The sequence below is a fragment of the Ictalurus punctatus genome, chromosome 20 (genome assembly GCF_001660625.3).
Source record: "Ictalurus punctatus breed USDA103 chromosome 20, Coco_2.0, whole genome shotgun sequence".
NCBI classification, from domain to species: domain Eukaryota; kingdom Metazoa; phylum Chordata; class Actinopteri; order Siluriformes; family Ictaluridae; genus Ictalurus; species Ictalurus punctatus.
The window spans coordinates 23149157-23165284 of NC_030435.2; the positions used below are offsets into that span (position 1 = coordinate 23149157).

A 16128-nucleotide genomic window follows, 5' to 3' on the forward strand; every position below is an offset into this window, starting at 1 on the left:
CTTGCCGTAGAGATGTGACGAAAGCGGAAGTGAGTGGCGGATTTTGTTTTGATGGAAGAAAGCATGGAAGGCGCCGAGAAGAAACGAGCTCGCGCGTCGAAAACTAAGAAAGGTAGATGAAAGGAAATGGTGTACTTAAAGTCTTTATGAGTACCATTAACACTAAACTCGTTTTTAAAACTGAATCTGAATTGAACAGCAGCTTTATGGTCACTGCAGGTGGGAGAGCAGCTCGGGTGAGAGAAGCTCAGGTGCGGGCAGCTGAAGAGGCGGACAGAAGGTAATGGGTTTCCCATCGCTACAGGACACAGATTCCTCACTGTCCTGTACATGATAGTGTTTTCCTGCTCTAACACACACACACACACACACACACACACACACACACACACACACACACACACACCCTCCGGTTCATCAGCTGATTAACAGTCCTCTCTGAGTTAGATTGGGGGTGTTTGATTTTTTTCTTAAATAATTCAGAGGACATCTACATAGTTTATTTAATTGGTTTATTTCTGTAGAGTCTCTTCAAAAGGAGCAGGAAATCCCAGTAAAATCCCAATAAATTCCCAATAAAATCCCATTCTACTTCAATCTGATGTTGCAGTACAGCAACAAAGAGAAACACTATTCTCTAATACCTTCTGGAGGCGAGAGAGAGAAAGAGAGAGATTGATGGATAATTAGAATGAAAATGAAGTAAGGCCTAATTGATTTCTAGATGAATGATAGATAGATAGATAGATAGATAGATAGATAGAATGAAAATAAGGTAAGACATAATTGAGTGCTAGGATAATTATTTATATATAGATGAATGGATGGATAGACAGCTAGAGAGATTGATGGATGGATAAAATGAAAAAGAAGTAAGGCATCATTGATTTCTAGAAGAAAGATAGGTGGGTAGATAGAATGAAAATAAAGTAAGACATAATTGAATGATAGGCAGGCAGAGATAGATAGATAGATAGATAGACAGATGAGTAGATAGATCGATATAATGGAAATAATTTAGATCTATAAGAATTACGGATATATACATGCATGGATAGATAGAAAGATATATAGATTGATGGATAGAGAGTGAAAATGAAGTAAGGCATAATTTACTTCTAGAAGAATGATGGATAGACAGGCAGATAGAGTGAAAATGAACTAAGGCATAATTGAGTGCTAGAAGAATGTTGGATAGATAGATAGACAGGCAGGCAGGCGGATAGATAGAATGGAAATGAAGTAAGACGTAATTGAGTGCTAGAAGAATGATTTGGTTTTGATTTAGGAATGGAAATTGTGGTTGTTTCTGGTCAGGAAGGAGGTTTTGAAGGAGTCTCTGAGGGAGAAGCTGGAGTTGGAGCGGAGAGCTCTTCAGGTGGTGGAAAGGCTCCTGGATGACAACGTGACGGAGGATTTCTTGACCGATTGCGTAAGTAGCGGACTGCTGCTTTAATCATCTGTGTGATGCAGTTGTCTGTCTGTGGCTTGATGACGCGGGTGCGTGTGCTCCAGGCTCGACTGATCACACCAGCAAACTACAGAGATGCAGTGGAGGAGCGCTTCATCACCAAAACGTGTGGCTATCCTGTCTGCTCCAACAAACTCACTAACGTAAGAAGCCTCTGGCGTCGCTACGTTTCATCGTTTTTAGATATATTTCTGTTTTCAAGCAGAAGTGTGAAGTATTTAGTTATCGTTTAGTCTTCATCTCCGAAAAAACCAAATGCTCGCTGCATCCTTGGAATGTGATCGTAGGGAAAACTCTTTATTTGATGTAAATAAAGCCAGATATTTCCTGTGGTGTTTACGTTTCTGTATATATTCCAGGTTCCGACTCAACGGTATAAAATTTCCACCAAGACCAATAAGGTGTATGATATCAGTGAGCGCAAGGTGGGGTGCATTTTGGAGAAACATACTGCAATGAAACACCGATTTTCCAGATATTTCTGTGACTCAGATATCACTTTGTCTCTGTTTCAGTGCTTCTGTAGTAATTTCTGCTACAAAGCCTCGAAATATCTCGAAGTCCAGATTTCCAAATCACCGCTGTGGCTGAGAAAGGAGGAGAGGTAGTGTGACTCGTTTATTTACACTCGCACGGTTCGTAATCATCTTAAAGTAAAGATCTGCCCCTGACCTCTGTTACCTGTCACTGGCGCAAGTGTGAGACTGGTCAACCTTTCTGCAGGAACAGATAGGATTGGGCAGAATTCATTTGGGAGCAGGTGAGATTGGTCAGAATTCCTTCCAGAACACGTGGGATTGGTCAGAATTCCTTTACAAGTGGGTAGGATTGGTCGGGATTCCCTTGTAGCGTGGACGGGATTGGTCGGAATTCCCTCGAAGAGTGGACGGGATTGGTCGGAATTCCCTCGAAGAGTGGACGGGATTGGTCGGAATTCCCTCGAAGAGTGGACGGGATTGGTCGGAATTCCCTCGAAGAGTGGACGGGATTGGTCGGAATTCCCTCGAAGAGTGGACGGGATTGGTCGGAATTCCCTCGCAGAGTGGACGGGATTGGTCGGAATTCCCTCGCAGAGTGGACGGGATTGGTCGGAATTCCCTTGAAGAGTGGACGGGATTGGTCGGAATTCCCTTGAAGAGTGGATGGGATTGGTTGGAATTCCCTTGAAGAGTGGACGGGATTGGTCGGAGTTCCCTTGAAGAGTGGACGGGATGGGTCGGAAATTCCCTTGAAGAGTGGACGGGATTGGTCGGAATTCCTTAAGAGAGTGGACGGGATTTGTCATAATTTCTACAGAAATGCTTGGTATTAGTCCAAATTCCTTCATGGGAGAGTGAGATTGGTCAGAATTACTACCAACCCTGAATTGTGTCTTAATTGTTTATTTATATTAATATAAACTTTGTTGTTAAATGAAACCTTCCTCTTTGTTTTTCTCCTGCAGACCTCCCGAGGTGAAGCTGTTGAAGAAGGGAGACGGGTACGTGTGCGCTCTTTTACTGTCACGTTTCTATAGAAGAACTATAACGCGCATATATACCGGGGATCAATAACAGTCACCCATCTCATCTCATCTTATCCGCTGTTCCCCTTCCTCTCAGAGGCACGTCAGGTCTGGAAGTGAAGCTATCAGACAGACCTGTGAGTAAATCAGACGTCGAGAATCTGGTCCCGGAATGCACCGGGTCGCACGGGGTCTCCGGTGAGAGCGAGAGCGAGTGTAGCGATGAGGAGCAGGGCTTCGTGTCCAGCGTGGTGGCCAGACAGCAGCAGCGGAGGCGTGTTCACTGGGGGGATCTGCCCAGACGGGACGGGGAAAACCAAACGCACGACGCCGACACCGAAGTGACGGGCGTGAGGCGCGAGAGAGTAAAGCGCGGTGATGACGCTAAGCTCTCTGAACCAATCAGTGACTCGGTGTCAGTGGATGAAACCAGTGAGCGTCTACTGCAGCTCGCTCTCCCGGACTCTCCTGCTCCGGATGAAAACTCTCCCGAAACGAGCCTCGACATCTCCCAAGTTGGGATGAGTAAAAAAACTGCTATCGGACTCCGAAACCTGCTGAAGAGCCACGGGAAAGCGCGAGGCGACGCTCCAGACGTCACGCTCAGCCTGCTGGAACGTCTCGCACGCACGCTGATGGAGTGGAGAACCAACGAGACCATGAGGTGTGTGTATGTGTATGTGTGTATATATATATACAGTGAGGAAAAAAAGTATTTGATCCCCTGCTGATTTTGTACGTTTGCCCACTGACAAAGAAATGATCAGTCTATAATTTTAATGGTAGATTTATTTGAACAGTGAGAGACAGAATAACAACAAAAAAATCCAGAAAAACGCATGTCAAAAATGTTATAAATTGATTTGCATTTTAATGAGGGAAAAAAGTATTTGACCCCTCTGCAAAACATGACTTAGTACTTGGTTTAAAAACCCTTGTTGGCAATCACAGAGGTCAGACGTTTCTTGTAGTTGGCCACCAGGTTTGCACACATCTCAGGAGGGATTTTGTCCCATTCCTCTTTGCAGATCTTCTCCAAATCATTAAGGTTTCGAGGCTGACGTTTGGCAACTCGAACCTTCAGCTCTCTCCACAGATTTTCTATGGGATTTAGGTCTGGAGACTGCCTAGGTCACTCCAGGACCTTAATGTGCTTCTTCTTGAGCCACTCCTTTGTTGCCTTGGCCGTGTGTTTTGGGTCATTGTCATGCTGGAATACCCATCCACGACCCGTTTTCAATGCCCTGTCTGAGGGAAGGAGGTTTTCACCCAAGATTTGACGGTACATAGCCCCGTCCATCGTCCCTTTGATGCGGTGAAGTTGTCCTGTCCCCTTAGCAGAAAAAAACCCCCAAAGCATAATGTTTCCACCTCCATGTTTGACAGTGGGGATGGTGTTCCAGGGGTCATAGGCAGCATTCCTCCTCCTCCAAACACGGCGAGTTGAGTTGATGCCAAAGAACTCCATTTTGGTCTCATCTGACCTCAACACTTTCACCCAGTTGTCCTCTGAATCATTCAGATGTTCATTGGCAAACTTCAGACGGGCATGTATATGTGCTTTCTTGAGCAGCGGACCTTGCGGGCGCTGCAGGATTTCAGTCCTTCACGGCGTAGTGTGTTACCGATTGTTTTCTTGGTGACTATGGTCCCAGCTGCCTTGAGATCATTGACAAGGTCCTCCCGTGTAGTTCTGGGCTGATTCCTCACTGTTCTCATGATCGTTGCAACTCCACGAGGTGAGATCTTGCATGGAGCCCCAGGCCGAGGGAGATTGACAGTTCATTTGTGCTTCTTCCATTTGCGAATAATCGCACCAACTGTTGTCCCCTTCTCACCAAGCTGCTTGGCACTGGTCTTGTAGCCCATTCCAGACTTGTGTAGGTCTACAGTCTTGTCCCTGACATCCTTGGAGAGCTCTTTGGTCTTGGCCATGGTGGAGAGTTTGGAATCTGATTGATTGATTGCTTCTGTGGACAGGTGTCTTTTATACAGGTAACAAACTGATATTAGGAGCACGCCCTTTAAGAGTGTGCTCCTAATCTAAGCTCGTTACCTGTATAAAAGACACCTGGGAGCCAGAAATCTTTCTGATTGAGAGGGGGTCAAATACTTTTTTCCCTCATTAAAATGCAAATTAATTTATAAAATTTTTGACGTGCGTTTTTCTGGATTTTTTTGTTGTTATTCTGTCTCTCACTGTTCAAATACAACTACCATTAAAATTATAGACTGATCATTTCTCTGTCAGTGGGCAAACGTACAAAATCAGCAGTTAATCAAATACTTTTTTCCCTCACTGTGTGTATATATATATATATATATATATATATATATATATATATATATATATATATATATATATATATATATATATATATAATATGCTTTTATTTTTGCTATACGTTTTTTGAAAACTCCTCCGCGTATCCGTACCGTAAGGTTCCTCTACGGACCAGATTACACCTCGCACTCCGAGGCCGAGCTGCAGAGTGATGAGGAGGAGGAAGAGCTGGACGAAGATGACCTGGAGGATGTGGAGAAGGTGAAGGGTTCAGGAGGAGGAGGAGGAGGAGGAGCAGCTCAAGCTCGACCCTCTGCGGCAGCACCTGATTACGAGACTCTGAGAACGGAGACGAAGATGCTGGAGCTCCGAGTGCTCGAGTTTTACAGAGGAGTGTGTGTCCTGCCCGAGGAGGTGCAGACGGAAGCTGCGGAGGAGAAAGCACGCACCGAGGTGAGCGAACGCAACACGTACTGCCTGGATACCTGCACTGTGAGATTTATTTATTGATTTATTTATTTACACGATTTAGAGATTTGAAACGTGCCGTTACTGACGCCCGAGTCCACACGAGGGCGCTGTGTACAAGAGCACGCGGAGTTACTGCACCTTGATGTTTAATGAGAGAGGTTACTGTAGGTTACACCGCGACAGTTTTCAGTCCGTTCCACCTAAAACCGCCGTTTCCAACCCGGACCTTATGAAATGGCACGTAACAGCAGTGCAGGAGTGAACAATTCTGTTAAAAACATATATATATATATATAAACTGTAATGGCACCGATCCGATACCCATGGATCAGTATCAGGCCGATTCTGGCAGAAATGCCGGCTCGGATGTCCGAGATAAAAAAAAAAATTCGAAGGATTCGATTCGATCCTGTGCGAACGCTACAGTTTCGCATCATTCGTATTTTAAGTGTATTTAAATTAAAAAAAAAATTTATTTTAACGCTTGTTAGTTTTTAAAGAAAACATCAGACGTACATCGGTATCGTGCCACTTCTGGTTAGAAATATAACGTCGTTGTCCGCGGGCGCGTAAACTTTTTTTTATTTTTATTTTTTTAAATTTCACCATGACGTCGGTTTTGGAGTTTCTAATCAAGCAGCCCGGTGTGTATAGACCTGTCGCATCATGTGTCGTTATTATACACACGGGTTAACGTTATTACTGTTTCAGAGTTGTTCATTATGGGATGTCGTCTCACCCCCGATGTGTGTGTGTGTGTGTGCGTGTTGTGTTCTGTTTGTGAATCGTATGCTCGTTCAGGAGAGGGAGAAGGTCCCGCCGCTGCCGCCGGTCGACTCTCGGGCTCAGCGGGCGATCCAGAGGGGCATCGCTGTGGGGAAGCTCAGCAGAAGGTCCGAGTTCCTCGCTCGCTTCGTTTTAGTGCATGCGGTTGAGAGACGAGCAGAAATGTCAGTGTAGCCGCTGTTTCAACGCTGTTTCCGTGCGCTGTGCTGTGTTTCAGTTTGAGAGACGTCCTCGGGCCTCTGGGTGTCACCATGAACGAGATCGTCGACCATCTTAACGGCATCGTCCGGACCTTCAGGTGGGTTGTGTAGATATCGGATCAGACACGTGGGGAGATCCGTAGCCGAGCACGCGGGACAGAAGGTTTCCGTGCTCCGTCGACGGGGACTAACTTGTATTTATAGTGCCGATGTTAAACGTAACCGTAAACGGATAAAAACTATGACGGTTAGGAATGTGTAATCGCGGATAAGCTGCCGTCATATAAAAAGAATCGAACGCTTCAGGACGTGCTGTTCCCAACATTGATCATTTTCCCGTAACGGCGCGACACGGAGTGTTTTCTTCCTGACGTGTTCCTAACCGAGTCCACGGAGCTTTTTTTTTTTTTTTTTTTCCGTGCGATATGCGAGCCGCTGTCGCTCACGGTCACGTCGTCAACAGGAAGTTGTGTCTCGCTCCCGGGAGCTGATTTACGGTGGCTCTGAAGGGCCACTTCACGAAGGTGTTTCCAGGAATTCTGCTCCTCCTGTGAAGGGCCACTAAATCTGAGCCGCGCACACACAAGGTTTAACACCAATCAGAGGCGCTGGAACGGAACGGAGCGGGTCAGCGACCTCACGCCGCCTTTTTACTGGAACGAGCCACGTCCTAAAGTTATCAAATCAAAAAGCGTAGCTCCACACTGACGGAGCTCTATTCGTGCCAGAATTAAAAAAAAAAAAAAACACCACCACCACGACAGGCATATAGTCAAGTGCAAAAGTTTTTACCCCCCCGTCCTCTATTTTACAATTCATCTCCATGGAAAGCTGTCCAGATCTGATCTGTTTCTAGGTTATAAAGGCAAAGAGAATATTCCCATCGCGTCTATGACTGAGATCTTTCAGCACTTTTCACTCATTTATACCGTTTGAATTAAAAAAAAAAAAATTTTCACACCCTTGTCACATGTCTGGTGGCTTTAAATTCATTATAAATGTCTTTCTTTTATTTGTCCTGGGGTGTACAAACCTTTGCACTCAACCGTTGTACAATAATTCAGATTTGTAAATATTTTTTTATTTTATTTATATATATAAGATTCAAAAATGTAAACTAATAAAAGTAAATTAATTGTGAAATTTAAAGTTTATTTTTATGTTTTAATATGAACACATGGAATGAAACGTGACTCGTTATTTCATCAATTAAAATTGTTTTATTTCATGTTTTTTATATCAAAACTGTTCAGTAAATTAAAGTTTGACTTAATATTTAATTTGCTATATTTTTATATTAAAATATAATAATAATAAGAAGTCCTATAGTACTATTTTATCGTTCATATAATTTATATATATTTTTAAATATGTATATTTAAAAGAAAAAAAAATGTTTGTTTATTTTATTTTGTAGTTGATGCATTTCGCTTTGATGTGTTTGTTAATCCGTCGCTCCGTCCCACGGGGTTGGACCTGTTCACCGATTGGTCACTTTTCTTTTTTAAACGGTGCAGTGCTATAAAGCCGTTGTGTTTGTTTGCTCTCCGTTTATGGTCAGAAATGAAAGATGGACGACTCCCTTGACGAGGAGCGATGGGATAGCAGTTAGCAGGTTGTTAGCCAACAGGATGTTTGATGATAATTAAACAGCGATGTTGTCTTTTCCAGATTTACAAACGTTAACATCATCCACAAGCCTCCTGAATGGACCCTGATCGCCGTCGTTTTGCTTTCAGTGTGAGTCTCCTTTTTATTTCTCTGGATTTTGTAAACGCGCTTAAATTTGACATTCGTATCAGAAATGTTTTGGACTTTTCATTTGAAATCCTTTCAGAGGAGCCGATCTGATCTCCGCTTTTATCGACCGTGTGCCAGGAAAGTGTTATTACATCACAAAATTTATGAGCCAATCAGGATCCAGTATGCAAATGAAGAAAATGACGTTCATAGAATCTGGGTTTCTTGACATTTCTTGTTCTTGATTTCTTTCTTTTTGAAAGTTTGTCTGCTTTGTTTTTCGGTATTTGTGGGTGTGTTTTATTTCTTTATTTTTTATTTTTATTTACTTATTCTGTATTTGTATGTGTGCAATTGTTCACGAATTGTTCTTTTTATTTTATTTTAGTCTCGTGAATTCTATTGCATTGCTTCATCATATAAAGTCCTCGTGAAGCGCCTTGAAACGCGCAGCGTTATTCGACGCGTTGACGTAATTTCCACTGAAACAGGAAGTCAGGGCGGGACATATGAACTGACTCCTCCTCTTTTTTTAATTCCTCTTTTTTTTTTCTTTTCTTTAAAAAAAAAAAATTATATATATATATATTTTTTTAAATGGTCGGTAGCGTTTAGCCTACCTAGGCCGTACTCGACGGTTAGCGGCGTGGATTTTTATAACGTCGGGGGCGGAACACTTCAGATTCTACAGAGAGTTTGATTGGACAGAAAATCTGATGAGAAGCTGAAGTGCGGTATGATGTCATCAAAGCTGTTGATCCGTATCGGTGGTAGAGACAGACCGATATGTACATGTTTGAATGTATATATCTTCTAAAAGTTAATTTTGTTATTGTTTCGGAGCGCACTCGCTTATATATAACCTTAAGGCGAACATATTCATGCTAAAACGTTATTATTATTATTAATTATTATCATTAACTTTGAGAAGGGAGAGAGGACATGTCTCCTTTCGCTCTGATTGACAGGGACATAAGACATGGTTTTTTTCTTTATCTGTTGAGGTGCTTTATCAACTGATTAGGGTTTATGGCCACTCAGTAAGTGTGTGTGTGTGTGTGTGTGTGTGTGTGTGTGTGTGAGAGCGAGAGAGATGGCTCGAACAACAGCTGGAGTGCAGGACTGTAAGGAAAGCTGGCTGAGGAAATCAGGGAGCATTGTTTTCTTTGCAGGAACACCCACTCAGTAAAGCAATTACACCTGAGAGTGTGTGTGTGTGTGTGTGTGTGTGTGTGAGAGAGAGTGCAGAGTTGCCTTCTTGATTTTAATCGCAGAGATAAAGAAATGTACACAAGCATATGAAGTATTATGAATGAAACTGTTTTACGATTTGAGCTTCATTGGAATTTTCAGCTCGGCACGCCGACGGTCCGGCCGCTCCGGACGTTTCAGAGGAAAGAAAAGCGAGGGTGATGTTTTCATATGGATCGACCTTTCGCACGTATCTCACGTCCGAATGTTTTCCTAAGCCAAGACGAACTAAAAATTCCCTCCAGATTTACAAAAAAGTTCTCGCTGGATAAACGCCCGTCGGCCATGTTCGTGGCACGGCTCGTTTCTATTTAGCCACACCCACTAAGATCCAAAAACAAACAAACAAACAAAAAAAACAGGCGACGCTCCCAGAGGGCGACGGTTAGAAGATCCGCGGCCGATGGATCGGGTCTCATTCTGTATAAAATTTACACAAACTCTGGAGCGAGGCGTAGGATACGGACGCTGTTTTCCGAACTGACCGGCGTTCCGGTTTGATTTCAGAAGATTCCGAAAGACAAAGCATGCGCAAAATATATCAATCACGCACGATACGAATGAGCTTTAAATGTAAACGCATCGTGGTTTTAAAAAAAAAAAAAATTCATGAGTGGAAAATGTCATCGTTGTGGTGTATAAGAGGAATAAAACACTTCGGGAGTGTTTTATTCCTTATGTGGCGTTGCCATTTTCCCCAAAAATAATAAATAAAACCCTCAGATGAATGCAGGAGCTTGCTTGTGTGTGTAATATGTCTAAAGGTATAGTGTGTTGGCATGTTGCAGTGAAAAATGGGAAGGTAGGAAGGTGTGTGTGTGTGTGTGTGTGTGTGTGTGTGTGTGTGTCAGGGTCAGTGTGGGCTCCAGGAAGCTGTTTGCACTGTGACAGATGGTGTGTGCGTCTTCCCCGGGTTTTATGAAGGCCCGGACGAGGCCCAGAGTTCCGTGCTGCTCCCGTCTGAGTCAACAGAGACACTTTTTTTTTTTTATCTCTCCACGATTACAGCGAATAAGTGATAGAGCAGCAGCAGGGAAGCATGGGAAACATTCCACCTGAGCAACGCTAACGCCCTCCGACACCCTCCTCCCTCCTCACAAACGCTGCCTAAAAACAAGACTCTGATTTATCATTTACCGAGGCCGAGTTTCAGCGCGCTCGAGCTTTAAACGCGGATCGTTCGGACGCTCGGGTTTCACGAGATTCTTCTCCGAATCCTATAAGAGACGCGTGTTCGGAGTTCAGCTGGTTAACGGCTAACTAGCGGCTCTGTTATTAACGCTTCGCCGTGCGTGTGGAGAGTATAGTGCACTATTTGGGCAGTTTTATCGATTCAAAAGCTGGTGTAAAACATTCTGGGTCATGCTGTTATAAGAAATTAATCAGCAACAGGAAGTGATGTGAATCTTTCCACCGTAGATTTGATCATTTTCCTAGAACACCACAGTGTGCTCTTGTACCACAGCGATGTTGTGACGATTACAATCTTTTATTTATTAAAGAAGGACGTCTTGTACTTGTTATCCGTTTGTAGTTATCACTTGCGTCGTAGCAGCTGCAGTTCCCTCTGAAAGTATTGGAACAGCAAGGAACACGGCTTGCTTTTCTCCCACAGACGGCTCTCTGGTCTTCGTGTCCGTTTAACCTTTTTAACAACAAATGCAGTCGTCACAGGCAAAACCCAGGGCCTGAACCGAGAGTAGACATCCAGAGCTTTAATTCTTTAAACATATCATTCGAAACATTTCATTCTAAAATCAGTTCAACAGGGCACACCTGGGCAGAAAGAAACACCTTATCGATCACCAATATGTTCCAATATATTGGATGTTTTAAGTTGTTAACACGTCTAGATGTACATATGAGGAAATGAAAGCCGAGACTCTGACCTGTCGTCTCATGTTCGTCTTTTGATCTCAAACCGAGATGCGTTCGCTGTATAGCGAAGACAGACGGTGGAATCGGCCTCGCTGTTCCGATACTTTCGGAGCGGACTGTGTGAACAGGCGTCGCCTCGCCAGCCTCTCTTTTTATTTTCTCTCACTTGAAGTTAACGAGGCAAAAACGCAGACAGGAGAACCCGAAGATGTCGGAAATGTTCCAGCATTACCTCGGAGCGCTGAAACTGGAGACTCCTTCTGTAAACGTTCAGTAAACATCTCCTTACGGACAATTCGCGCGTATCAGCGATGACCCGTATTATTTGTTAACCATCCGTTGTCACTATGGAAACGATCGTGTTAGACCGATAGAACGTTATAGAAAATGAATCTGCGCCCTCTGGCCAATCAGAATCCAGCATCCAGCAGAGCTGTGAATGTTCTGTTATAAGTAGTCGGGTGAGTGTTTATTGTTTACGCAACCGGACACGGCATTAAATTAGGAAATGATCGCCCTTCCTCAACCGGCGCTCGTCTCTACGCTCCGACCGGTCTCGCACGTGGGTACGATCGTTCACGGAATGAATAAATAAACAAATGTGTATGATTAGTGTAGAAACGTAGCTCGCAGTCGTTTTAATCATAGGAAGGGGAAAAAACACCCACACACAATGGTGCGAATTTGATCAGGACGTGCTCTGTTCTCCGTTTTTTTTCCGTTCATGAATAATTCAGACGCCGATCTCTCTTTACCTTATGTCGCGCTCGCGGGCGGCTCGTGCGGTTTTGTTCAGAGCGAATGAATAATGCATAAAGATGCTGAAACGTGAGAGCAGGTGGAAACCGAGCCACTCTGAGAGAGAGGACGGGACGGCATGGCGGTTTCAGCTTCCTGCGTGCATGTCGTAGCGGCGCTTTAATGACTATTAAATTTTAACAGCTCCTTAAGGAGTCGTTTTCTGGATTGTTCTCTCAATCACAGACGTGGGCGTGTCTTCACGATGCACGCATGACGTAACACGAACTGTTCCTCGCGTACTACGCACGCCTCGTTTTAATGCAGACTAGCGGTTTTGATCTTTTCTGGTGAGCGTTTGTTTTAGGGGGCGTGGCCACACTAATGACCATAACCATAACGTTTATGTTACGTCATGCTAGGAACATGATCAGAACTGTAGAGATGATTAAGGAATAAAATACTCAAGGGCATGCTGTTCATAGGAAAATAATCAACCCACCCCATCGCAAAAAGTCGATTATTTTTTTAATTATATTTTTATTTTTTATTAAAGAGTGACCTCCTTTTTATCCACTTAGAGTTACGTGTGTGCAGCCACACCCCCTCCCTGTAAAAAGATCGAAAGATATCTGAGTCTGAATGTATTTTCTGATAGCGGCTTCAACGCATGAAATTGACATGAATCCGATTTTTTGTGCGATAAAGTTGCGCTTGATTTGATAGTGTGTCACATGACCATAACCGATACGCAGCTATGCTAGGAGCTCCATAGAAAGCTCTTTTAAACCTCATCTAGATTTTAATGTTTTGCGTGCTTTTTGAATTCCATTTTGGTTTTGATGGGAGACGATTTTTTATCATTTTTTTTTTTAAAGAAAAAAAAAGAGCGCCCCCTGGAGTGTGTTATACTGAAGGAAAAAGTGCACAACCTCTTTTCCTGTATTACATAATTAATTGGAGTTATTTCCACTGATCTTTATATAGAAGCTAAAACACGGTCATCTTTCCAGTTCTCCCCGAGAACGCACTGCCCATGACCGTGAAAAATGACCATCGTGATCAAGACATTCCCGAAATAATTACATTACACGTTGTAAAAATGGGGAAAAAAACCCGTCTGAATAGGGTTTTTTTTTTAATGCCTCACTGTTGTGTTCAGATCACTTCCTGGATTTGACATTGACCTCTGCGTGACCTCTGGTCGTATGTTGCACAGGTTAACCGAAGTGTCTCCGTCGCTGAGGGAGTCGATGACGAGGACGCGCTCGGTCGAGTACATCAGCTCTCTCATGAAGGAGCTCGGACTGAAGGACGAGGATCTGCAGAGCCTCGTGAAGCTCTTCGAGCCGGACGGAAAAGCGCGCGCTACACGCCGCTCGGCTGCAGAGTCGAGCCGAGTAACGCCGCCATAAATCTTCTAGGAGCAATAATGTGTGATCTGTATTATTTAAAATAAATCGGTGCGGTTGTGTGAACCGGAAAGCAATGCTACTTGAAGGCTCCTTGTCATTTTTAGCGTTCTGAACGCGATTCATGAACAGCTCTTAAAGCAAGCGTAAATATGGTTATAGATTTGACATTCCTCTCAAGTTTGATGAACTGTATGTGGGCGTGGCCTAATATTACAACAGGCACTCTTGATTGACAGCACTCAGACTTTCAGCCAGCGACACCCCTCAGGGAGCTAAAAACAACAGCACAAGAATCAGGATTGTTCAACCTCCATGTACCAACCACCCGAATACAGAGTTACACAGTAGCCACACTTTACTAGCTAGATTAGCTTGTATCGGCTACGTTAGCTTATGCTTGCTAGGTCGGGTTTCATTTACTATATTAGCTTTTACTCACTAGGTTAACTTTTACTTGCTAGGTTAGCTGTTACTAACTAGGTGTAGCGTTTATGCGCTAGGTTAGCTTTTACTCACCAATTTAGCTGTCACTTACTAGGTTAGCTTTCACTTGCTAGCTTAGCTTTCACTCGCTATGTTAGCTTATACAAAATATATGTAACTTTTACTTTCTAGCTTAGCTTTTATGCACTAATTTAGCTTTCACTTGCGAGGTTAGCTTTTACTAAGTAGATGTAGCTTGTACTTGCGAGGTTAGCTTTTACTCACCAATTTAGCTGTCACTTACTAGGTTAGCTTTCACTTGCTAGCTTAGCTTTTACTAAATATATGTAGCTTATGCTTGCTAGGTCAGGTTTCATTTACTATGTTAGCTTTTACTCACTAGGTTAACTTTTACTTGCTAGTTTAGCTGTTACTAAGTAGGTGTGGCGTTTATGTGCTAGGTTAGCTTTTACTCACCAATTTAGCTGTCACTTACTAGCTTAGCTTTCACTCGCTATGTTAGCTTTTATTAAGTAGATGTAGCTTTTAATGTCTAGGTTAGCTTTTATGCACTAATTTAGCTTTCACTTGCGAGGTTAGCTTTTACTAAGTAGATGTAGCTTGTACTTGCGAGGTTAGCTTTTACTCACCAATTTAGCTGTCACTTACTAGGTTAGCTTTCACTTGCTAGCTTAGCTTTTACTAAATATATGTAGCTTTTACTTTCTAGGTTAGCTTTTATGCACTAATTTAGCCATCACTTGCGAGGTTAGCTTTTACTAAATATATGTAGCTTATGCTTGCTAGGTCGGGTTTCATTTACTATGTTAGCTTTTACTCACTAGGTTAACTTTTACTTGCTAGTTTAGCTGTTACTAAGTAGGTGTGGCGTTTATGTGCTAGGTTAGCTTTTACTCACCAATTTAGCTGTCACTTACTAGGTTAGCTTTCACTTGCTAGCTTAGCTTTCACTCGCTATGTTAGCTTTTACTAAACATATGTAGCTTTTACTTTCTAGGTTAGCTTTTATGCACTAATTTAGCTATCACTTGCAAGGTTAGCTTTTACTAAATATATGTAGCTTATGCTTGCTAGGTCAGGTTTCATTTACTATGTTAGCTTTTACTCACTAGGTTAACTTTTACTTGCTAGTTTAGCTGTTACTAAGTAGGTGTGGCGTTTATGTGCTAGGTTAGCTTTTACTCACCAATTTAGCTGTCACTTACTAAGTTAGCTTTCACTTGCTAGCTTAGCTTTCACTCGCTATGTTAGCTTTTACTAAACATATGTAGCTTTTACTTTCTAGGTTAGCTTTCACTTGCGAGGTTAGCTTTTACTAAGTAGATGTAGCTTGTACTTGCGAGGTTAGCTTTTACTCACCAATTTAGCTGTCACTTACTAGGTTTGCATTCTTTTGGTTTCTTTCAAGATTAGCCCCACCCAGTAATTAAATTAAACAGAAAATGTAAATGTTTCTCACACACACACAAAAAAGAAAGTCCCTAATAGTTCAGACTGATTTTCTCTGACAAAATGAGCATTATTGCCTCCAGAGCTTTTTATATTTAAAACATTCCACTTTTAGAAAAAAAAAAAAAAAAAAGGATCCTTAGGAGTGCTTTGGATGGTTCTCGCTTTCTAATGGGGTTCTACCTGCGACCTCCTAGCGCCACTACCCCCACTAATTTTTTTTTTAATGATTTTAAATTGTTTGACAGGTTAAATTAAAGTGTACGTACGGTTTAAAATGCAGCAACTCACTGAAACAGCTGAAAGTTTTGAAGAAAACTCGAGGCAAGTCATTTTGTATCGTAAAATATAAAAGATAATATCGAGTTCCAATATGCAAATGAAGGAGAAAGGGGCGGAGCATGAAGGCTTGGAGGCGTTTCTAATTTACATGTTCCTGAAGACTTTGAAGTGTTTGTGCCATCTTTAAAACTATTTTGTGTGGCTTTAAAGGCAGA

At 42.7% G+C, this 16128-nt stretch overlaps 1 protein-coding gene across 1 annotated transcript; it reads left to right on the top strand.

The window, feature by feature from the left end:
* Window position 1: 1 nt before the first annotated feature.
* rpap2 (RNA polymerase II associated protein 2) lies at window positions 2–13817 on the top strand. The gene is made up of 13 exons (XM_017495456.3): window positions 2–112; window positions 220–280; window positions 1318–1432; window positions 1516–1614; window positions 1831–1896; window positions 1987–2075; window positions 2916–2951; window positions 3073–3639; window positions 5418–5712; window positions 6532–6623; window positions 6734–6814; window positions 8388–8456; window positions 13543–13817. The coding sequence occupies exons 1-13, from the start codon at window positions 52–54 to the stop codon at window positions 13736–13738; spliced, it is 1827 nt and encodes a 608-aa protein (XP_017350945.1). The 5' UTR covers window positions 2–51; the 3' UTR covers window positions 13739–13817.
* The last annotated feature ends 2311 nt before the right edge of the window (window positions 13818–16128 follow it).